Genomic DNA, 25190 nt, shown 5'->3' with positions numbered 1-25190 from the left:
CAGTAGGTAATGCACGACACAGTGATTACAGACAGCAATACTTTTATTATCAACATAAACTTCAAAGTTGCTAAGAGCCTAGATCTTTGTTCAGTTCAATCGTTCAGTCATGTCCAACTCTTTGCGACCCCATGAACTGAAGCACGCCAGGCCTCCCTGTCCATCACCAACTCCGGGAGTTCACTTAGACTCACGTCCATCAAGTCGGTGATGCCATTCAGCCATCTCATCCTCTGTTGTCCACTTCTCCTACCCTCAATCCCTCTCAGATCTTTGTTACCACCACAAAAAGAAGTAATAATTATATGACATGATAGATAGCTAATGTTTTGGTGGTAATCAAACTGCACCATATAAATGTAATCATATAAAAACATTAAACATACACTGTTATATGACAATTATATCTTAATAAAAATAAGTTTTAAAAATAAATTATAAGAAAAGTAAAATAAAAATGAATATATAAAACTGAATGTCATTCCAAAGAGAATGAAAACGAAAATGTGAAAAAATAAAATTAGATAGGTAAATCACATATATTATGGCAAAAAAATATAAAACACTAAGAAACAAAATTGAAAGTGGTGTTAGTGGTAAAGAATCTATCTGCCAGTGCGGGAGACATTAGAGACATGAGTTCAAACCCTGGGTCCAGGAGACCGCCTGGAGAAAGGAATGGCCCACTCCAGTATTGTTGTCTGGAGGAGCCCATGGACAGGGGAGCCTAGTGGCTACAGTCCCTGGGCTCTCAAAAAGTTGGACATGACAGAAGCAACTTAGCACTCAGTGCTCATATTTATATAAAGAAATTACAAGACCTTCAGAAAATATAAGATGACAAGAACAGAAGATTTAAAAACCTTCAGTTCAGTTCAGTTCAGGTGCTCAATCGTATCTGCCTCTTAGAGACCCCATGGACTCTAGCACACCAGACTTCCCTGTCCATCACCAACTCCCAGAGCTTGTTCAAACTCATGTCCATCAACTCAGTGATACCACCCAACCATCTCATCCTCTGCCCTCCCCTTCTGCTCCTGCTTTCAATCTTTCCCAGCATCAGGGTCTTTTCCAAGGAGTCAATTCTTCACATCAGGTGACCAAAGTATTGGAGTTTCAGCTTCAGTATCAGTCCTTCCAATGAACACCCAGGACTGATCTCCTTTAGGATGGACTGCTTGGATCTTCTTGCAGTCCAAGGGACTCTCAAAGAGTCTTCTCCAACACCACAGTTCAAAAGCATTAATTCTTCAGCACTCAGGTTTCTTTATAGTCCAACTCTCACATCCATACATGACTACTGGAAAAACCATAGCCTTGACTAGACGGACCTTTGTTGGCAAAGTAATGTCTCTGCTTTTTAATATGCTGTCTAGGTTGGTCATAGCTTTTCCTCCAAGGAGCAAGTATCTTTTAATTTCATGGCTGCAGTTACCATGTGCGGTGATTTTGGAGCCCCCCAAAACAAAGTCTCTCGTTGTTTACCCATCTCTTTGCCATGAAGTGATGGGACCAGATGCCATGATCTTAGTTTTCTGAATGTTGAGTGTTAAGCCAGCTTTTCCACTCTCCTCTTTCATCAAGAGGCTCTTTAGTTCTTCTTCACTCTCTGCCATAAGGGTGGTGTCATCTGCATATCTGAGGTTACTGATATTTCTCCCAGAAATCTTGATCCCAGCTTGCACCTCATCCAGCCTACCATTTTGCATGATGTACTCTGCATGTAAGTTAAATAAGCAGGGTGACAATATACAGACTTGACGTACTCCTTTCCTGATTTGGAACCACTCTATTGTTCCATGTTTGGTTCTAACTGTTGCTTCTTGACCTGCATACAGATTTCTCAGGAGGCAGGTAAGGTGGTCTGATATTCCCATCTCTTTCAGAATTTTCCAGTTTGTGATCCACACAGTCAAAAGCTTTGGCATAGTCAATAAAGCAGAAACAGATGTTTTTCTGGAACTCTCTTGCTTTTTCAATGATCCAATGGATGTTGGCAATTTGATCTCTGGTTCCTCTGCCTTTTCTAAAACCAGCTTGAACATCAGGAAGATCACGGATCACGTATTGCTGAAGCCTGGTTTAGAGAATTTTGAGCATTACTTTACTAACATGTGAGATGAGTACAATTGTGCAGTATTTTGAGCATTCTTTGGCATTGCCTTTCTTTGGGATTGGAATGAAAACTGACCTTTTCCAGTCCTGTGGCCACTGCTGAGTTTTCCAAATTTGCTGGCATATTGAATGCAGCACTTTCACAGCATCATCTTTAGGATCTGAAACAGCACAACTGGAATTCTATTGCCTCCACTAGTTTTGTTTGTAGTAATGCTTCCTAATGCCCATTTGACTTTGCATTCCAGGATGTCGGGCTCTAGTCCAGTGATCACATCATCGTGGTTATCTGGGTCTTGAAGATCTTTATGGTATACTTCTTCTGTGTATTCTTGCCACCTCTTCTTAATATCTTCTGCTTCTGTTAGGTCCATTCCATTTCTGTCCTTTATCGAGCCCATCTTTGCATGAAATGTTCCCTTGGTATCTCTAATTTTCTTGAAGAGATCTCTAGTCTTTCCCATTCTGTTGTTTTCCTCTATTTCTTTGCACTGATCACTGAGGAAGGCTTTCTCGTCTCTCCTTGCTATTCTTTGGAACTCCGCTTTTCTCCTTTGCCTTCTGCTTCTCTTCTTTTCTCAGCTATTTGTAAGGCCTCCTCAAAAAACCATTTGGCCTTTCTGCATTTCTTTTTCTTGGGGATGGTCTTGAGCACTGCCTCATATATAATATCATGAACCTCTGTCCATAGTTCTTCAGGCACTCTATCAGATCTAATCCCTTGAATTTATTTGTCACTTCCACTATATAATCCTAAGAGATTTGATTTAGGTCATACATGAATGGTCTAGAGGTTTTCCATACTTCCTTCAATTTAAGTTTGAATTTGGCAATAAGGAGTTCATGATCTGAGCCACAGTCAGCTCCTGATCTTGTTTTTGCTGACTGTATAGAGCTTCTCCATCTTTGGCTGCAAAGAATATAATCCATCTGATTTCGTTATTGAACCTCTGGTGATGTCCATGTGTAGAGTCTTCTCCTGTGTGTTGGAAGAGGGTGTTTGCTATGAGCAGTGCATTCTCCCCACGTGACAAGATGGTGGAGTAGAAGGATGTGCACCCATCTTCTCCTGCAAGAACTCCAAAATTACAATTCACTGCTGAACAACTATCAACAGGAAAATGCTGGATCCCACCAAAAAAAGATACCGCACGTCCAAGGGCAACAGAGAAGCCCCAATAAAATGGTAGGAAGTGTGAAAGCATGTTTAGAATCAAACCCCTTACCTGCCAGAGACAATTGGAGGTTCAAACAAAACCTTGTGAGCACCAGGACCCAGAGACCCCATAGAGACTGAGCCAGAACTGTCTTTGAGTGTCTCCTGTGGAGGTACGGGTCAGCAGTGGCCTGCTGCAGGGACAGGGGCTCTGGTTGCAGGAGACCTGGTCACACAGCCCGTGGCATAAGCCCTCTTGGAGAAGGTCGCCATTAACCCCACCATAGTGCTGCTGAGAGAAGACAACCCACAAACTGCAGAACAATTATACCAAAGAATCTCTTGAACTGTTAAGAAAGTTCTGCTGCTGCTGAGTCACTTCACTTGTGTCCAACTCTGTGTGACCCCATAGATGGCAGCCCACCAGGCTCCCCCATCCCTGGGATTCTCCAGGCAAGAACACTGGAGTGGGTTGCCATTTCTTTCTCCAGTGCATGAAAGTGAAAAGTCCCACAAAAGATTCCCCAACCTGGGGATCTGGCAAAGGGACTGAGAACCCCCAGGTAACTTGACTTTGGAGTGGGATTTGATTACAGTACCCACACAGGACTGGGGAAACAGACTCTTTGAGGGCACAAACAAAACCTGGTGCGTAACAGGACCCAGGAGAAAGGAGCAGTGACTGCACAAGAGACTTGCCTGTGAGTGTCCAGGAGTCTCCAGGGAAGGTGTGGGTTGGAGGTGGCCTGCTGCAGGGTCAGGGGCATTGAGTGCAGGAGTTTGTGCACTTTTGAAGGAACCTTTTGAAGTTTGTGCACTTTTGGGACCTTTTGAAAGATTACCTCCACCATAGTTTTGTCTCAGATCAAACAACAGGGATGATACATAGCCCCACTCATCAACAGAAAACTGGATTAAAGATTTAATGAGCATGGCCCCACCCATCAGAACAAGACCCAGCTTCCCCCACAGTCAGTCTCTCCTAACAGGAAGGTTCCATAAGCCTCTCATCCTTATCAGTCAGAGGGCAGGAAGAATGAAAATCACAATCATAGAAAACAAATCAAACTGATTACATGGACCACAGCCTTGTCTACCTCAATTAAACTATGAGCCAAGCCGTGTAGGGCCACCCAAGATGGATGGGTCATGGTGGAGAGTTCTGACAACAGGTGGTCCACTGGAAAAGGGAATGGCAAACCACTTCAGTATTTTTGCCTTGAGAATCCCATGAACAGTATGAAAAGGCAAGAAGATAGGACACTGAAAGATGAACTTCCCAGGTCGGTAGATGCCCAATATGCTACTGGAGATCAGTGGAGAAATAACTCTAGAAAGAATGAAGAGACAGAGTGAAGTTGCTCAGTCGTGTCTGATTCTTTGCGATCCCATGGACTGTAGCCTACCAGGCTCCTCCATCCATGGAATTTTCCAGGCAAGAGTACTGGGGTGGGTTGCTATCTCCTTCTCCAGGGGATCTTCCCGACCCGGGGATGGAACCCAGGTCTCTCACACTGCAGGCAGACACTTTACCATATAAGCTACCAAGGAAGCCCAGAGGCAAAGCAAAAACAGTGCCCAGCTGTGGATGTGACTGGTGATGGCAGTAAAGTCTGATGCTGTACAGAACAATATTGCATAGGAACCTGGAATGTTAGGTCAATGAATCAAGATGGCAAGAGTGAACATCAATATTTTAAGAACCAGTGAACTAAAATGGACTGGAATGGGCAAACTTAAAATCTTAAGGCTATTGTTTTTGTACAAGTATTTCAACTTAAATTTAACAGTTTAGTTTTGAAAGCCAATAAAATAATTCAAATATTAATCTCTACATACAAAGAATATTATCATTACTGGAAGAAACAATGAAAGATTGGGTGGGATTATAATATACATCAACAGCAATCAAACCATGTTGTATTGGCATAAAGATAGAATCAAAACCCACAGAAATAAACCAGGTCATATAATTCATATTTGAAAATTTAAATATTTTTATAATTATGTAAATATTAAACAACATTTATTTTGTGCTTACTACGTCCCATAACCCTTTACAATAGGCGGGGGAGGACAATAACTGCTGGGTGGGTGTAATCCTGTGTATTAGAAGATATTCAACAGCACCCCTGATCTCTACTCACTAGATTCCAGTAGCATCTCCCCATCCTCCAGCTGTGACAACCAAAAATGTCTAAAACATCTATAGACATCATCTCATGTCCCATGGAAGACAAAATTGTCCTGGGTTACAAATTAGTACTTTTATACAGTTGCAACCAATTATCTACCTGCACTACTTGTTATGGTCTGATGTTTTCCAGTTGATTAACATCTACCACACTATAGGAAATACATTCTGCAAAATTACACACTTAAAAATAATAGCACTTATGAAAAGATAGGCCAAAACTTTAAAGACCTATGAACTTGGTAACCAGAGCACTTAAAAAAAAAGTAGCAATCATATAAAAAAAAAAAACCAACACACTTAAATCTCTACTGACATTTGTACCAAGCACAAAGGTCAGTCAGTCCTTTATCTCATTAAACCCTGGACTTCTACTTCCTCCACTGAGATGTAGGTCACTGTGTACAGTTTCAGCAAAATTGAAAATAAAATCTAGGGTGAAGATTTTTACAAAAATTGGGGAAAATATTTTTCATCCATTTGTAACTCTAAGATGACACATATACTTTCAACACAGTGAAAGCACCCCAGTCTTTGAGGCTACTACTTGCACTGGAGGATGGTACTTTAGTAGAATTTTATCTTTTGTTTTTCTTAAACACTCTTCACCTGTGAGAATAAGTGCTTGGAAAGGCCTCAGATAACTGACATCATTTCCACACTATACTGGTACTTTTCTATTGACTGACTGTATATGGGTTAATTCAAGTTTTAAAAGCATATAAGGACACACCCTAAATTCCCAAATATAGACAAGAGCTATTTACTTAGTAGCAGCAGGCAGCAGTGGCCCAGCAGAAACAACTGTAGTAGCTAACACTAAGCAGCGGGCACTGTGCTAAATGCATTTCCAGAGTTACTTCCCTTTATCACCACAACACTCTGATGTGTTTTAGAAAAAGGAATGGGAACTTGGAGAGGTTAAATAATTTTCCCAAGGTTACTCAGCTAAAATATAGTGCAGTCAGATTTCACCCAAAATCGTGAATCCAAAGTCATTTTTCTTTAATGATTTAATGTTATAATACTTTTCAATTTCTTTCTTAAAATTCCAATGTTACAATACAACTAAATAATAATTCAAAACTTACTACATATGACATCTTTTTCTTTGGAAAATTCTTTAGGTATTTATTCAAACTCAATAAAGATTTTAAATCTCAAAAGCAACTTTCACCTTCGTTTGCAAGCTACATACTCATTTTTCCAGAACTTGTTAGACAGTGCTCGTTTCCAGAGTTTGTTAGATAGTGGGTAGCCGTAAATGAATTTCTAAATTCTGAAGCCACAAAAAAGAAATATTCACCATCGAGACAAATACCACAACAATTTCTTAAAATTCACCAGGACACGTTCACAAAGAAAGCAAGCCTGTAAAATATTCTGGCATGGGGCTGATGCTTCCACCTACTTAGGATATTAATTCAAGTGCTACATCCCATGCCAATGCATACTGGAATCTGGCCACTGGTCTAAACATACCCACTTAAGAGGAGCAAAAGGGTTATTAGTAAGCACAGACTGCATCAAGCCCTAAATATCTGTTCTTAAACATGATGTTTTCTACTACTTGATTTCTCTGCAAATAGGTACTAGCTGTGAATGAAAGTTTCTATGATGGCAATGTCTGTGTTTTTCAAATGTGTTTTAACTGACAGTGTATCTATCTGCCACCCTAACTCCTTCTCCTCAGAAAATACATTAATTAGAAAAAGGAGGTTCTTAGGACTTCCTTGGTGGTCCACTGATTAGGAATCTGCCTTCCAATGCAGGCAATGCAGGTTTGATCCCTAGTCAGGGAACTAACATCCCACATGCCCAGAAGCAACTAAGTAAGCCACATGCAGCCCAAGCAGAAAGAAGGTGGCATACCACAACAAAAGATCCCACATGCCCCCAAAAGAACCAACAGAGCCAAAATAAATATTTTTAAACAGTGTGTTCTTCAAATCTTGCATCTAGTTGGTTGTCTGATGACAAGTGAAAAAAACATTTTGGATATGTTAAATGCTTCCAGTTGAAATAAGAGTCCAAAATGACTTTTATTTATGATGAAAAAGATGAGTACTTACAAACAAAGCTAACAAGTTACAAACTTTAAAATATTAAACTTAACAAGAAATAGATAAAATCTATAACCAAACAAAAGACTTCCACAAATCCAAAAGTAGTGTTCAACAGAGAAGGACATTTCAAAAATCATAAAACTGTCTGTTTTCCTTAAATTCAGAATTAACTGCAACTCACATAAAACTAGGAAGGAAGATTTTTTTTTTTCAAGCTTGGAAAAGTAAGAGGGGGAATTAGCCTCACCAGATATTAACACATACTACAAAGCTTCTATAATTAAAACAGTGAGTTATTAGAGCATAAACAGACCAGAGTAATAGAATAGAAAACTCAGAAGTAGAACCATATACTGCAAAATATTATAAAATAATCAACCACCTCCCAAAGTAATGTTAACAGTAATACAATTTCAATTAGAATCCTAATGAAATCTAGAAAAGAGGAAATTGACAAAATGATGATAAACTTCAACAGTATGAAAAGAAACTATGACATGAGAGCCCACACCCCCACACACACACAACCAAGAAATCTTAAAGGACAATTGAGGGAAAACTGCCCAACATTTAAACATACATGAAACAGATAAATGTGGCTCTATCACATGATGGAATACTGCATAGAACATAATTTCATGGGTGTCTAAACATATTTATGTAACAGTCTGTGAGATCTTGTTAAATTAGTAACTGGTTACTAGAGGGTTAGAAGGGGTGATCAAAGGGATGATCTAAGGGACTACTACTTTTTGTTCCCAGTATGATTACATTTTCTATCATAATTCATACTGCTTGCAATAAAATAAATTTTAAGACTTAAAAAAATGAGAAGAAAAGGGAAAATAGTGGAGGTTCTTCCAATACTATGTTCCAAAAGACTTCATAAGCATGTCTAACTGTGAAGACTGGGGGTTCTGACTGTGCCATGAAAAAATGAGATTTTTTTTTTAATATAAATTTTTAAAATTTTAATTGGAGGCTAATTACTTTACAATATTGTATTGGTTTTGCCATAGATCAACATGAATCCGCCACAGGTGTACATGTGTTCCCCATCCTAAATCCCCTTCCCACTCCGTACCATCCCTCTGGGTCATCCCAATGCACCAGCCCCAAGCATCCTGTATCATGCATCGAACATGGACTGGTGATTCGTTTCACATATGATATTATACATGTTTCAATGCCATTCTCCCAAATCATCCCACCCTCACCCTCTCCCACAGAGTCCAAAAGACTGTTCTATACATCTGTGTCTCTTTTGCTGTCTTGCATACAGGGTTATCGTTACCATTTTTCTAAATTCCATATATATGCGTTAGTATTGGTGTTTTTCTTTCTGGCTTACTTCACTCTGTATAATAGGCTCCAGTTTCATCCACCTGATTAGAACTGATTCAAATGTATTCTTTTTACTCCACTCTTTCTTATACTCCATTGTGTATATGTACCACAGCTTTCTTATCCATTCGTCTGCTGATTGACATCTAGGTTCCTTCCATGTGCTGGCTATTATAAACAGTGCTGTGATGAACATCGGGGTACATTTGTCTCTTTCAATTCTGGTTTCCTCGGTGTGTATGCTCAGTAGTGGGATTGCTGGGTTGTATGGCAGTTCTATTTCCAGTTTTTTAAGGAATCTCCCCACTGTTCTCCATAGCAGCTGTACTAGTTTGCATTCCCACCAACAGTGTAAGAGGGTTCCCTTTCCTCCACACCCTCTCCAGCATTTATTGCTTGTAGACTTTTGGATAGCAGCCATTCTGACCGGCGTGAAATGGTACCTCATTGTGGTTTTGATTTGCATTTCTCTGATAATGAGTGATGTTGAGCATCTTTTCATGTGTTTCTTAGCCATCTGTATGTCTTCTTTGGAGAAATGTCTATTGAGTTTTTTGGCCCATTTTTTGATTGGGTTGTTTATTTTTCTGGAATTAAGATGCAGGAGTTGCTTGTATATTTTTGAGATTAATTCTTTGTCAGTTGCTTCATTTGCTATTATTTTCTCCCATTCTGAAGGCTGTCTTTTCACCTTGCTTAGAGTTTCCTTTGTTGTGCAGAAGCTTTTAATTTTAATTAGGTCGCATTTATTTTACTTTTATTTCCAATATTCTGGGAGACGGGTCATAGAGGATCCTGCTGTGATTTATGTCAGAGAGTGTTTTGCCTATGTTCTCCTCTAGGAGTTTTATAGTTTCTGGTCTTACTTTTAGATCTTTAATCCATTTTGAGTTTATTTTTGTGTATAGTGTTAAAAAGTGTTGTAGTTTCATTCTTTTACAAGTAGTTGACCAGTTTTCCCAGCACCACTTGTTAAAGAGATTGTCTTTTCTCCATTGAATATTCTTGCCTCCTTTGTCAAAGATAAGGTGTCCATAGGTGCGTGGATTTATCTCTGGGCTTTCTATTTTGTTCCATTGATCTATATTTCTGTCTTTGTGCCAGTACCACACTGTCTTAATGACTGTGGCTTTGTAGTAGAGCCTGAAGTCAGGCAGGTTGATTCCTCCAGTTCCATTCTTCTTTCTCAAGATTGCTTTGGCTCTTCGAGGTTTTTTGAATTTCCATACAAATTGTGAAATTATTTGTCCTAGCTCTGTGAAAAATACCATTGGTAGCTTGATAGGGATTGCATTGAATCTATAGATTGCTTTGGGCAGTATACTCACTTTCACTATATTGATTCTTCTGATCCATGAACACGGTATATTTCCCCATCTATTAGTGTCCTCTTTGATTTCTTTCACCAGTGTTTTATAGTTTTCTATATATAGGTCTTTTGTTTCCTTAGGTAGATATATTCCTAAGTATTTTATTCTTTTTGTTGCAATGGTAAATGGAATTGTTTCCTTAATTTCTCTATTTTCTCACTATTAGTGTATAGGAATGCAAGGGAAAGAAATGGGATTCTAAGAGACGTGAAGTACTGAATATGGCCTTCGAATTGACTCAGTGGGCCCTTCTCTTCCATGTCACCCATAACAACCTGACTTTCTTATTGAAGGTAACCTTATATAGTAAGAAAGGGTTCTATTAACTAAATAAAGTTTGTAAACCAACCACCCAAACACTACCAAGACAAACACAAAATTAAAGGCAATTAATACTTGTTAATGAATTATAAGATTGATTATATTAATGAACATTTCATCACATTATAAATACAAAGAATGCCTTTGACAGGTAACTGGTGTAACTCCCCAAATGCCATAAGCTGTTCAGAATCACTCCTTTTACCTGAAACAAGAACCTCAAGATTCTCACCCTCAAGAATTTCAAATCCTCACTACGATATACTGTAGAATAACCTATTGCATTTTATATGTGATTTTATTTCCTTAAATTTTTTTTTTTTTTTTTACTTTAAGCTAGGTAGATATGCTTTCCAATTACACAACTCTAACCAGCTTTATGTATGTCAGGGGCAATATCATATTTAAAAGTTTTTCAGGTAGGTGGGAACTCATGAGATTTTGTGAGCTGATTTTTCTGCCCACTATAACCTGATATATCCCAACTTTATTACTCGCTTCAGCATTTATTTTTACATGAGCAATACACAAAATTTTCTAGGTTTTCTATACACTTAGGCTTATACTCAGTGCCCAAGAGAGAATCATACACTTAAAAAAAAGAAAGAAAGAAATTAGAGCATTCCCAGATGGTTAGGATTCTGAGCTTTCACTGTCACAGCCCAGGTTCAGTCCATGGTCAGGGAACTGAGATGGCACAAGCGAAAGTGTGGCCAAATTTTTTTTAATTAATTGATTAAAATAAAAAATTAAAATACGTCAATAAATATATATATATATATTTTAAGATGAAATTAAAAATACAACATTGTAAATCAACTATACTTCATAAAATATATTCAAATTTCTTCTATAAAAAAAGAGAAAATGAGCCACACAATCAGTAGCTCAGACAGTCCTACATTTTAAAAAGTCAAATAAGAGACAGGGTGCTCAGGGCTGGTGCACTGGGATGACCCTGAGGGATGGGATGGTGAGGGAGGTAGGAGCAAGGGTTCAGGTTAGGGAACACATATACACCCATGGCTGATTCATGTGAAAGTATGGCAAAAACCATCACAATATTATAAAGTAATTAGCCTCCAATTAAAATAAATAAAAAAGGGAAAAAAAGCCAAATAATAAAAATAGTACAAAAGATTACACAAACAACACAATTTACATAGTTTTGAAAAGAGGAGAGATCAGAGTTCAGGGAGGAGTAACAAAGGGGTGTGAGGGGGCGGAGAATGTGGGCCAGGTGCTGCTGACACAATGCAGGAGTGTCCTGGCTCTTGGTCTATATGGAGATGGACTTGCTGAATATCTCACAAAGAGCTATACATTTGTCCAAAACTCAGAGAACTGCACACAAAACTGGGAGAAATACACTACATATAAAGTATACCTTAACTTAAACAAGGAAAAAAAATCTGTAAATGATTACTTGGAAGCCAATTGTCATTTTGTATAAAATTTCAGACATACCACCTTACAGCTTAGCAATTTCATTTCTGGGAACATGTTTTCCAGTTATATCCAGAGTGCAAAATTATCCATTATGTAAAGGATAGGTGGGAATACCAGACCACCTGACCTGCCTCTTGAGAAATCTGTATGCAGGTCAGGAAGCAACAGTTAGAACTAGACATGGAACAACAGACTGGTTCCAAATAGGAAAAGGAGTATGTCAAGGCTGTATATTGTCACCCTGCTTATTTAATTTATATGCAGAGTACATCATGAGAAACACTGGGCTCGAAGAAACACAAGCTGGAATCAAGATTGCCAGGAGAAATATCAATAACCTCAGATATGCAGATGACACCACCCTTATGGCAGAAAGTGAAGAGGAACTCAAAAGCCTCTTGATGAAAGCGAAAAGTGGAGAGTGAAAAAGGTGGCCTAAAGGTCAAAATTCAGAAAACCAAGATCATGGCATCCGGTCCAATCACTTCATGGGAAATAGATGGGAAAACAGTGGAAACAGTCTTAGACTTTATTTTGGGGGGCTCCAAAATCACTGCAGATGGTGACTGCAGCCGTGAAATTAAAAGACGCTTACTCCTGGGAAGAAAAGTTATGACCAACCTAGATAGCATATTCAAAAGCAGAGACATTAGTTTGCCGACTAAGGTCCATCTAGTCAAGGCTATCGTTTTTCCTGTGGTCATGTATGGATGTGAGGGTTGGACTGTGAAGAAGGCTGAGCACCAAAGAATTCATGCTTTTGAACTGTGGTGTTGGAGAAGACTCTTGAGAGTCCCTTGGACTGCAAGGAGATCCAACCAGTCCATTCTAAAGGAGATGAGCCCTGGGATTTCTTTGGAAGGAATGATGCTAAAGCTGAAACTCCAGAACTTTGGCCACCTCATGAGGAGAGTTGACTCATTGGAAAAGACTCTGATGCTGAGAGGGATTGGGGGCAGGAGGAGAAGGGGACGACAGAGGATGAGATGGCTGGATGGCATCACTGACTCGATGGACATGAGTCTGAGTGAACTCCGGGAGTTGGTGATGGACAGGGAGGCCTGGCGTGCTGCGATTCATGGGTCGCAAAGAGTCGGACACGACTGAGCGACTGAACTGAACTGAAAGGATACTCAGTGTACTTTTGTAAAATTTAAAAATCAAATGCTTTCAAAAATAAAACAGTAAAGTCTAAGATCAAACACTAAGGACTATATAAATATCCAAAATTATTTTGCTGCTGCTGCTAAGTCACTTTAGTTGTGTCCGACTCTGTGCGACCCCATAGACGGCAGCCCACCAGGCTCCCCCGTCCCTGGGATTCTCCAGGGAAGAACACTGGAGTGGGTTGCCATTTCCTTCTCCAATGCATGAAAGTGAAAAGTGAAAGGGAAGTTGCTCAGTCGTGTCTGACTCTTAGCGACCCCATGGACCGCAGCCTACCAGGCTTCTCCGTCCATGGGATTTTCCAGGCAAGAGTACTGGAGTGGGGTGCCATTGCCTTCTCCGGAAATTATTTTGGGAACACAAATTGATTTGTACAGATCAGAATGCCAATAAATGCAATCTCTCAGCCTATAATGGAGAAGGAAATGGCACTCCACTCCAGTAATCTTGCCTGGGAAATCCCATGGACAGAGGAGCCAAACAGCAGCAGCCTATAATAAACCAGTTCACTACTTAAAATCTCTTTAAAAAAACACACACGCACACACAACAAAACAAAACTTCTAAACACAGTTGAGTGCAGACATGGCAATCTGTTCTCAAAGCTTAGTCATTACTGACTGACCTTTCCTGGTACTGAGTTCATAAAAATGCAGAAGTCTGCAACCTAGTGTTATCCACAGCCACCCATCTGCCCACCACTGACAATGATAACCCACCAACCACAGTGGGAACTATGGTTCACAAACTCTACCTTGAGTTGATTTAACTTTTCTGCATATACTTCCTATAGGAAAGCATGGTAAAGAATGCAAATTATGAAAACCTTAGGAATAATTTCTAAACCTCTCTATGACAAAAATTCTAAATTTCTGTATGACAAAAATTCTAAATTTCTGTATAACAAAAACAAATAAAACGTTTAAATATAAAATCATTAACATTTTTTAAGTGAGGAGGTAACAGGAACAATACTCACAGACAAATACTTCTATATTTGTTTACCTTTAATATGCAAAATACCCTTGCCAATACATATAAATAACCAAACAGAAAATACACAAGAAATTTATAGAATAGCTAAAAATAACTATGGAAAGCATACTTTCAACTTTTAAAAATAATAATAATAAAGCAACAACAAATTAAAAGCTAATACAAAAATGTAACAAAATGGGGGTGCTAATAATCTATCAGTGAATGCATTTTATTTGCTCATACAAAAATTTCAAAAATTTTTGAAGAGCAAAATGGCACTTTCAATACTTCCAAGAAGCTATGCTTGAAAAATGTTTATGCAGCATGTGTAAAGATTTTCTAGCAGTATCATTTGCTCAAAATATGTAGGAACTTCCCTGGTGCTCCAGTGGATAAGACTCTGCATTCCCAATGCAGGGGGCCCAGAGTTCAATCCCTGGTCAAGGAACTAAGATCCCACATACTTCAACTAAGCCCTTGCACTTGAGAGCCCATGCTCCCCAACTAGGAAAGCCTGAATACCACAATGAAGAGCCTGCACACTGCAATGAGGACCCAGTGCAGCCAAAATTAATTTTTTAAAAATGTAAACACCTAGATGTCTATCAACAGGGGTACTGGTAAAGGAAATAAATTATGGCACATCCATGCAGAATTAAGAACTCTACAGTCACAAAAAGAATAAAGTCACTCTTCTCATTCCGGAAGATGCAAAAGATGCACCATTAACTGAAAGAAGCAGTTGCAGAGAAACCTGCAACCTGCCACTGTGCAAAGACCACTCCTGAATGATTATGAGCCACAGCCATTACCAAAATAAAATATGGGTTTTGGCTTTTCATACTGTTCATGGAGTTCTCAAGGCAAGAATACTGCTATTCCCTTCTCCAGGAAACCATGTTTTGTCAGCCTACAGACATGAAATTAAAAGACGCTTGCTCCTTGGAAGAAAAGTTATGACCAACCTAGACAGCATATTAAAAAGGAGACATTACGTTGCCAACAAAGGTACATCTAGTCAAAGCTATGGTTTTTCCAGTAGTCATATATGGATGTAAGAGTTGGACCTTAAAGAAAGCTGAGCACTTTTGAACTGTGGTGTTAGAGAAGACTCTTGAGAATCTCTTCAACAGCAAGGAGATCAAACCAGTCAATCCTAAACGAAATCAGTCCTAAATATTCATTGGAAGGACTGATGCTGAAGCGGAAGCTCTAATATTTTGGCCACCTGATGCAAAGAACTGACTCCTTAGAAAAGACTGATGGTGGGAAAGACTGAAGGCAGGAGGGGAAGGGGATGACAGAGGATGAGATGGTTGGATGGCATCACCAACTCAGTGGACATGAGTCTGAGCATGCTCCAAGAGTTGGTGATGGACACGGAAGCCAGTGCAGCCCATGGGGCCAAAAAGAGTCAGACACAACTGAGTGACTACACTGAACTGAAATACGGGTTTGGAAGGCAGAAAAGGGTGTGGTGTTCATTTTCTATATTATACTTTATTTTGTGTTTCATTTTTTAAACTTTAAGAATGTTTTACTTTTCAAATCAGAAAATAAAGGTTTTAAGTATACAAAAATATGACAGAAAAAAGAAAAATTAAGTCTTGCTAGGAAGATATGCTTTTAAAATGTAAATTTTGAATCTCTCTGGTCTACAAACTTCCCAGTTTAGCCAAAATCCCCACCATAATATAAGTGCTCACTAGACTCCATGGCTCAGATAGATGATGTGAAGGCACAGAAAATCTCAAAGCACGAGTCTGTCACATTAAAATACAAGTTCAACAACATTAACACTCTTAAAGTTGTATTTAAAAGAAAAACACAGGTAGAAAACTCATGAAAATGTGAAATGAAAAATGAATAATTGATCAAACAAATTATTTTTCATTGCTGCTTGTTGTATTTCTAAAATTGGAAGAGGTCATTACTTTTAAACTTTGGCCTGAAAGTTGTTTCTTCCATCTGATGAAAATACTCCAGTTTCAAGGAAATTTGTTTTCACAGGATTTGAAACTCAAAGAAAAACATACCTTCTAAGAGCATTTCTGGAATGTCTGCTTGATATCTAGGTCCCACTCTGATTTCACCTTTGTCAGCTAATAGTGTTTTCACTGAGGGATCATAGACCAATGAATAGAAAAAGGTATCCTGGAAAAAAAGAGGACAGAAGACAGAAATATCGACGTAAACGTAATTCCTTCTACTTTTTATAAAGCAATAAATCCAGTGTCATAATAATGAAACCATAAAACTCCACAGAGCATAAAATTTCATTTTGGTGAATAAATTCATAAATCTTTAAGGAGAGCATAATGTTACTATCATCAGGTAAACAGTATAAAATTAAATGAAAACAAATAGCTTACAATCAAGGTGGATAATAAAGTGTTACTATTATTTGTTTAGTTAGTCTAACAGAAAACCATTAATTGCTCTAACAGTTAAGCTAAAGTCAAATAAAGACCACTGAAATCCAGTAATCATTTTAAGGCTGTTAAGCCCACACCAAAACAGTAAGGGTGCCTTACTGATGCGTGACACTCTTACTTTGAGAGTGCCCATCCCACATTTTATCAAAAATATTAAAATGCAGACACATTTCACATTAAAACTATAGAACTTAGTTTATATGCAGTTTACTAATATGTCACACTGTATACACTTAATTACAATTCTGCAGTTGTCCTTTAAATTCTAAAACATATGTCTATATGGGTAAGCATATAAACATAACTATATATTCTATCATCACCAGCATACCTACCTAACTTTCCATGATCACTTAAAAGAGCAAACACCCTACTTACTGGACCTAAAGGATAAAATGACCTATAGCCACCAGTCTTTAGCTGAATTCTGCATAACCACTAGAAATCATCTGAACCAGCAAAGTCTTGCCTTTTGTTCCCCCCAGCCTCCCTGCCCCATGGATGTGAGGGCCATCTACTGCATGACTCTCCGTATCAAACCCTGAAAGGGCCTATTAAAGAACAGTAGATTGACAAAGGACTGAGATTAAAAAGCAAGAGGATAGGAAAAAAGAAATCCTAAAGACTTGGCAAATTTTCATCTACTACAATCCTTAGCAGATACAAATTGTTAACAAATTAGAAGGTAACAAATATCATCTTTTAAAAAAAAAAATCACAGAATTTCCAAGTGGCCCAGTGGTGAACTCTCTGTACTTTCATTCAGTGGCCTGAGTTCAATCCCTGGTTGGTAACTAAGATTCCGCAAGCCACACAAACACAGTGCAGCAAAAAAAAATCCACTCTCCGAACAGCCAAATACAATATAATATACTAAAATATATTGATCATTTCTTCTTTTTATTTCTGCTTCTATGAACGAAAGATAATTTCTGAGCATCATCAATCCATATTATCTATCATTCTGTTGGACAGACTGACAATAAACCCTTCTTTTCCAAATTTCACAAGACAGCCTTTTTTTCTGCCTTAAACACTTACTTTCCTTCTAATTTTATTAGGCTTCTGGTACACAGTAGTTCTACATGTTTGCATCAATCTTTTTCTGTAATTTTACTTCATTTGAGATAAGGGAGCAACACTTTCGAGCATAGAAAACTATTTTTTTAAAAGAAAATATGTCCCTTTAATTTTGCTTTTTAAAATATATATGTAATAAAGATTCTGGGAAAACAAACATTATGAAATTATAAAGGTTAAATACTGAACAATCAATAGTAAAGTATTTTCCCCTCAATAAAACTGATAAAAGTCACATAAAACTGCAAAATGTAGAATAGTCTGCTTATGAGAATTTCCTCCTTTCAATGGCGCCCATGCTCTAATTCAATTTCATAAAAATATTTATGACATCTCTTCAAGGTTACAGAAAAAAATATTCTTAGGTGACAAAGTTTATTAGGATTCTAGTAAAGAAAGCAGACCACCAATGGTAAAATTTTATCCGCAAAGAGCCTAAAAGAAAAGCTATTTACTTCAAAAAAAAAAAAAAGGGAAGAGGACCAAGTATTTTTATTTATTTCATAAAGCCCAAATTAGTTTCTCCCCCCCAAAAAAGTTCTTTCACTACCAATTCAATCATGTGCTATACTTTTACCAACTTTTCATTACGAAGCAAAGACAGACAGACATAGGAGTTTTTCCCAACTTTTATCTCAGTTAACCAGAAAAATGAAATTACCTGAATACATTCTAATCATGATACTTTTACCATAATATTGCTATCATTATGCAATAATTTGTTAGAAGACGAAATAATACAAAAGTATAGGCTTTGTACGAAATAGAGAGGGAAAAACACACACAAGTATAATTGTGAATTACCTCTTTATCAAGATATGACAATACTGACTCTGTCTCATTCAGAAGGGCAACACTGCATTTCCCCCTGTTGAAAGAGAAAAGAAGTGAATAAATGCAAGAAAAGCCACTTTGCTTTCACAGAGATGATGTACACAAAGTTAGGAATATTCAAAATGTAAAGGTAGCATTAAGAAACCAGATGGCAGTTGGGAACACCCAGACATGTATATACTTGGACTTATTCTACATCTTGGTGTTATGGAACCTAAAAAGAAGGCTGTAGACATTTGTTGAGAGGCTAACCTGGGGAAGGAACAGTGTTAGGTAGTAAATCCTTATAAAATAAAACATTTTATAGGTATTCCCTAACTCTTTAAGAAGAAAAGAAAGAAGAGTACAAGGTAATCTTCAAAGTTAGCTTCTGAATCTGTAAAGAGTTAATATGAGGTAATTTTATACAAGGGATTTTTAAAGAAATCACCATTTACACCAGTGCCTAAAATAACCTTCAAATTTTTATAGTAGCCACTGCATATAAGAACATAAAAATACACATTTACATCAGGGTTACCTGATGTAAGTATACCCTTATTGCTAACTTACCTTTACTGAAACTGCTCTAAAGACGAGTTAAAATTTAAACACAAGGAACTCCTATAGAGCAAGGGGCAAATAAAGATTGACAGATTCATGGATCTTGAAGTCTCATGGCATTTACCTTTGATCATAGCTGGGTGTGTACTTGAAAATGAAATGCTGTTTAAAAAAGGCCTGTCTAGACCTGAGAAAAATTATGGTTATTCACGTAGTGGTATTTAATACCACTTTTAAAATTATCTTCCCAGTTTGAAAAATTCAGTATAGCTACAAATTTGACAGAATTCTGAGACTATTCAAGTTACAGATATTGGTCAGGGCTCACAAAATACTTTTAAAATGTTATAATATCACTTGGTTTTCTGAACAAAAATCACGACTTGCTCCCCACGAATTAACATGTAAAACAAATGCATCAAATACACATTACATAGGAAGTTTGTTGTTGGATTATCAGAGTGAAATACAGTTCAAAGGAAAACATTACGAAAAGCAAAAGTGAAACATGAATGCATAAGTCAAAAACTACACCAAGCATTTTGCAACTGTATGTTCCTTAAACTTAAATTAAAAAAAATAAAGTTTTCCTCTCATCAAAATATCTTTCTCTGTTAATCATCTTAGGTAGATATCACTTCAAAAGGTTTCTCTGAGAGCATGTGGTACTTCTATACTATCTTTCAAATCCATAATTCGGTTACTGGGAGTTATGAAGGTTTTCTCTTTTTCCAATATATTTTATTTGTGCATAGTACTGAAGCAGAAAAAATGACATCATTATTTCAGTGCATGTAACACTCAAAATCAATAATTACCTGATATGCTCATGCAAAGGACAGAATTACAAGGGGAACTGCTCTGCTGCTGTTAGCACACCTACGACGGCCGTAGAGGAACTTCTATGACCCATGAGTATGTGCTCACGCATGCAAGAGTGCTTAAGGAACAAACGGGATTTCCAAAAATAGTTTCATTTACTTCTCTTGCCTCAGTAGCAGCTGACAAAGCAGTATTTCTAACATTTAATGCTTATTGCACCTAGAAATCATAAAACCTTTTTTTTTAAGTTCTCTATAGTCAGGTTTAAAAAAAAGTGGGGAGGAGCAGATGTTATAAATGTTATTTTAATAGGTATCACTTGAATTTTATAACAGACACTGAAAATTCATAAAAACAAAGCAGCATAAAGGTGCCTTCATACTGTCTGAAATGATGAAAGTTTTTTTTTTAAGAATTATTTATTTATGGCTATGCTGGGTCTTCATTGATGAATGCAGGCTTTCTCTAGCTGCAGTGAGCACGGGCTACTCCCTAGTTGCAGTGTACCGGCTTCTCTTGTTGCGGCACACGGGCTCTAGAGCACAGGTGCACAGGCTTAGCTGCCCCGCAGCATGTAGAGTCTTCCTGGACCAGGGATCAAAACCCCATGTCCCCTGCCTGCACTGGCAGGCAGACTCTTAACCACTGGACCTCCTGGGAAGTCCATGAAAAAAGATGTTAGACTGAATCAGTAAACCATTATTTTCATATTTACATCAGGAGGTAAGGAAACATGGGTTATATTGGTTTTAGAGGCCCCAGATGATTACAAAACCAATAAAAGGACAGCTATCCCAATCAATCTAAAATGTAAAATATCTTCGGAAATATAGCTTTTATGCAAAAAGGAAAGGATAATAGACAATTTTAACTTATAATTTTTCTTTAATGTATCTATACTGTACCTTTCCCCCCATTAAAAACAAAAATGTGACACTTAAATTTTCATGTACATATATTAACAGCTAACAAAGTAAGAGACTGAGTCAGAATTATTTTATGAAGTAAACATGCATATGTAATTAACACATGTACCACCACGCCAAGAGATGTTGATAAAGTAGTTTAAAAAGAGATTTAAAGTGTTGGCTTCCGTTATGCTGAACAAATCTTGGCTCACAGGAAAAAACATGATAAATTTTAAGCTAACTGCAAACTAAAGGAACTATTAACAAATTCTGAATATAGATAATGCAATTGTTTTACCCTGAATCTCAAGCAATGAACCTGTGTCTCTTCCACAGCACTTTAGACCATAAGGAATAAAGATACCAAAACATTAACAATATAAAACATAGGAAAGACTGTAACACTGAGAAAGGCCCATATAATCATTCATACTGCTTTTCGACAGAAAGTTACACAGGAGCACAGAATTTCTAGAGATAACATATTTTCTGACGTATCATTCAAAATGTTTTTTTTAATATATTTTATTTCAAAAACTATATATATATTCTATTTCAGAAACTGCAGAGTACAGGGACAGAGAAAAATGTAATTATTACAACACAATACAGTCCCATGTTTAATGGCAGGTACTGATCAGCATGAAATCTGCTGTTTCCTTAACAAGATGTTAGCACCATCCCACAGGACTCAAAAACCTTATGTAAAATGTGCACCCAGGTTACTTTTCCTCTTATCAAAAGATGTTACTACCCATTTGAACAAGTGGAAGTTTAAGTTACTAACCATTTCCCCCACTATCTGTAGGCTTTCCTTCACTAACACACAGAAGTACAATGATCCAGGACCTGGAAAAATGAAAATTCTTAGTGTCACACAAAGATAATTGAATCCAAATATCTTGGAAGGGATCCAAGAATCTATGTGGTTAACAAGCATGACCAGGTGATCCTTAGGCACACTGAACATGAATTTTAAACCTGCCTTGTTCACTGAAAGCCATTATTTCTTCATTAAAGAAAGGTATTTTTCCATTTTAAAAAAGGAAATCTTGCTATTTGCAAAAACATAGATAGATCTAGAGGGTATGAAATAAATCAGACAAAGAAAGACAAATAGCCATGTGATCTCTCACTTACATGTGGAATTTAAAAAACAAAAGGAAAACAGACTCACAGAGAACAAACATGTGGTTGCCAGAGGGGCAGGGGTAGAGATGGAGGTGGGCAGCGATACATGGGGGCAGGCAGTGGTGCATGGGGGCAAATAGGTGAAGGGGACTAAGAGGTACAAACACCCAATTAGAAAATAAATAAGTCATGGGAATGTAAAATATAGAGCATAAGGAATATGGTCAGTGATACTGTAGTAACTTGGTATGGGGGACAGACAGTTACTAGTCTTATTGTGATCATCTTGTAATGTATGCAAATCTCAAATCACTATGTAGTACACCTGAAACTAACAGAACGTTGTATGTCAGTTACATTTCACTTTTTAAAATGTGTAAAGAAATAATTTGCTGTTGTGGTGGGGGCAAGACTCTCAACATTCTTAGCCACTAGGAAAATGCAAAATCAAAACCACAGTGAGATACAGTTCACAGAAAACCACAAAGATGGGCTAAAATGAAAAACACAGACAATAAAATGAAAAACACAGACAATAACAAGTGTTGACATGGATGTGGCAAAACTGGAACACTAACACTTTCCTGGTGAGGATACAAAACTGTAATCACTTGAGAAAACAGTCTGGCAGTTCCTCAAAATGTTAAACACAGAGTATAATACCATGAGAAAAGAAAACACACATCCACACAAAATCTTGTGCACAGATGTTCACAGCAGCATTATTTACAATAGGCAAAAAGTAGAACAATCCACCTTTTCACCAACTGATGAATGAGCAAACAAAACGGGCAGTTCTAGTCCAAGTCCAAAGGCCTGAGAATCAAGAGTGCTGCTGCTATAAATCCCAGAAAGGAAGAAACCGAGGTCCCAGCTTAGTCAGTCAGAGACGGAGAATTCTCTCTTCTACCTTTTTGCTCTTTTCAGATCCTCAACTGTATGGAAGAGGTTTCCCTCACACTGGGAAAGACAATCTGCTTTACTCAGTCTGATTCAAATAATCTCCTCTGGAAACATCCTCATGGACACACACAGGGTTTTTTTTAACCAGACATCGGAGTGTGACAGGAGCCCAGTCAAGTTGACCACTAATTTAACCACCACAATATCTGAATAAAGTCATTGTTAAAAATATATATATTCTTCTTCATAACTATCAAGGTCATGAAAAACAAGGAAAGACTGGGACACTCTTACAGACCAGAGATGATGAAGCCATGATGCCTAAATGCAATGTCAGGGTAAATCCGGGAACAGCAAAAGGATCTCAGAGAAAGAACGGTTAATGTCTGGATACAGTCTGGAGTTTAGTTCACAGTAACCTATCTATGTAAATTTCTTAGTTTTGATGAAGATGACATGATTAAATGAATTGTAAACATTAAGCAGAAACTTAGTGGAGAGCACATGGACGTTCTCTGTGCCATCCTGGAAGCTTTGTCTGCAAACCGGAAAGTACCCCAAATCAAAAGGCTTACTTTTCAAGACTCCCTTCTTTCAAAAAAGTTGCATGTGTGTCACTGATCTTATGAGTCTGCTATTAGCCACAAACTGAATTCTGAACATTTTTTCATATCAAGAATCACGCCTGATTCTGTGACTAGAAATTCAGCAAACAGTTTTATACACCATGAAAGAAAGTGATAGTGAAGTCGCTCAGTCATGTCCGACTCTTTGCGACCCCGTGGACGGTAGCCCACCAGGCTCTTCCGTCATGGGATTCCCCAGGCAACAGTACTGGAGTGGGTTGCCATTTCCTTCTCCAGGGGATCTTCCCGACCCAGGGATTGAACCCAGGTCTCCCACATTGCAGACAGACACTTTAACCTCTGAGCCACCAGGGAATCCACCAGAGGTTAAGTTTATACACCATTTAATCCACTAAACACAATGAACATATATTTTAGAATGAAATTCAAAACTGCAAAATGCTTTCAGAAGATTGTGTTTCACAACAGCAGCAATGTAAGATAGGACAAAAGAAAAGATTCAAAATTCTGGGGGAAATTATTTCCAAACCAGAATTATATCCCTAAACAAATCATCAGTCAAGTGTAAAAAACATTTTCAGATAAGCAAGGACTAAAATGTTTTACATTTTAGAAGATTAAGCAAAAGGAAAAGGCAAAACAATTATTAATTCCAAGGAAAACAAAAGGTTGTACAAGAGACAATTATGTGAGGAATATTTATGTGCTCATAAAATACAGAGATGATTATTAAGTTAAATAAAACTGCGATATGCTGGAAACACAAAAGGGAATGGAGAAGAGGAAGCAAAGAGACATTTTCAAAATTGAAAATGAATAGTAGCAGTGTAAGAGTAGTATAAACGCCAAAGTCAGTGTTAGAGAAGTTGAAAATAACTGCAAAATGGGAACCAGGCACATAACTGCCTGAAATAATATTAGACAACCATATTCATATATTTAAAGTGAAAGGGGAGGGTCCTAATTAGATCAAGTATATAAATTTATGTGTATATATACACACACGTACATACACCAAGGGAGCAAGAGTTATGATGACATTAAATCAGGTTTTCTCAAGCTTGGCAGCACCACTGGCTGAGTCAGTAGATGATAGAGGAGTCCTAAACCAGATACAAAAACCAAAACTGTCCAGACTTTGTCAAATGCTCCTTGGGAGACAAGAGTGCTCCTGGATGAGAACACGATATTGACTAACCATGGTTTTCTTAACTATATCTTACTAATAAATATTTAAGGACTGCCTATATAAGCGAAAAAATATAATTTTATACAACTTTGGATTATTAAAAGGAGAATAAAGGAGAAAGAAATCTGGACACTTTCAAGTATTTCTATTCAAATATATATTTTCTGTTGTTAATACTACTTTAACAGATGTTAACAAATAAAGGTTAAAGCAGGCCCCCAAGAAACAAAACAGAAAAGCTGAAACACCTCTGTGAGTAGGTGAGCTAAAGGAATGAAAAACCAAGAAACGAAGGTTGAGCTTAATCTAATAGCTCAGTGGACTCTGTGAAGAAACATGACAAGCAGTGTTTTAGAAAGCCCCCTTGTGTTTATGGCATGTGAAGAGAACCAAAGCAATAAGATATGAATCCCTGATCCTGGAGATATGATAACAAACATGAAAGAAACTTTCAAAGAGAAATTCAAGGGAAAAGAACCCTCTCTTGGTGCCACTTTCCCCTTTATAACTAGGAGAAAGTGAAATGTTCAAAAGGCACTAGGAAGTTCCTCTTCTCTAAGACAAGATGACCAATAAATTGTTTTGATACTAAGAAAAT

General features: G+C 37.6%; 1 protein-coding gene across 6 annotated transcripts in view; it reads right to left on the bottom strand.

Annotated features, from left to right (window-relative positions):
* MTA3 (metastasis associated 1 family member 3) overlaps window positions 1-25190 on the bottom strand; it is a 211745-nt gene that overhangs the window by 70820 nt on the left and 115735 nt on the right. For all 6 annotated transcript variants that reach the window (XR_005718373.1, XM_040224560.1, XM_040224561.1 and 3 more), the window contains exons 5-6: window positions 18480-18543; window positions 16197-16314 (exon numbers count right to left, since the gene is read on the bottom strand). Coding sequence is in view for 5 of the 6 variants with exons in the window: in XM_040224560.1 (XP_040080494.1) it covers window positions 16197-16314; window positions 18480-18543 (182 nt within the window). In the remaining variant the exon portion in view is untranslated. The remainder of the gene's footprint in view (window positions 1-16196; window positions 16315-18479; window positions 18544-25190) is intronic.

Source organism: Oryx dammah, unplaced genomic scaffold, assembly GCF_014754425.2.
Source record: "Oryx dammah isolate SB20612 unplaced genomic scaffold, SCBI_Odam_1.1 HiC_scaffold_25, whole genome shotgun sequence".
Taxonomy (NCBI): domain Eukaryota; kingdom Metazoa; phylum Chordata; class Mammalia; order Artiodactyla; family Bovidae; genus Oryx; species Oryx dammah.
Note: the sequence above shows the minus strand (reverse complement) of the source record. Positions and strands in the feature narration are given on the sequence as shown.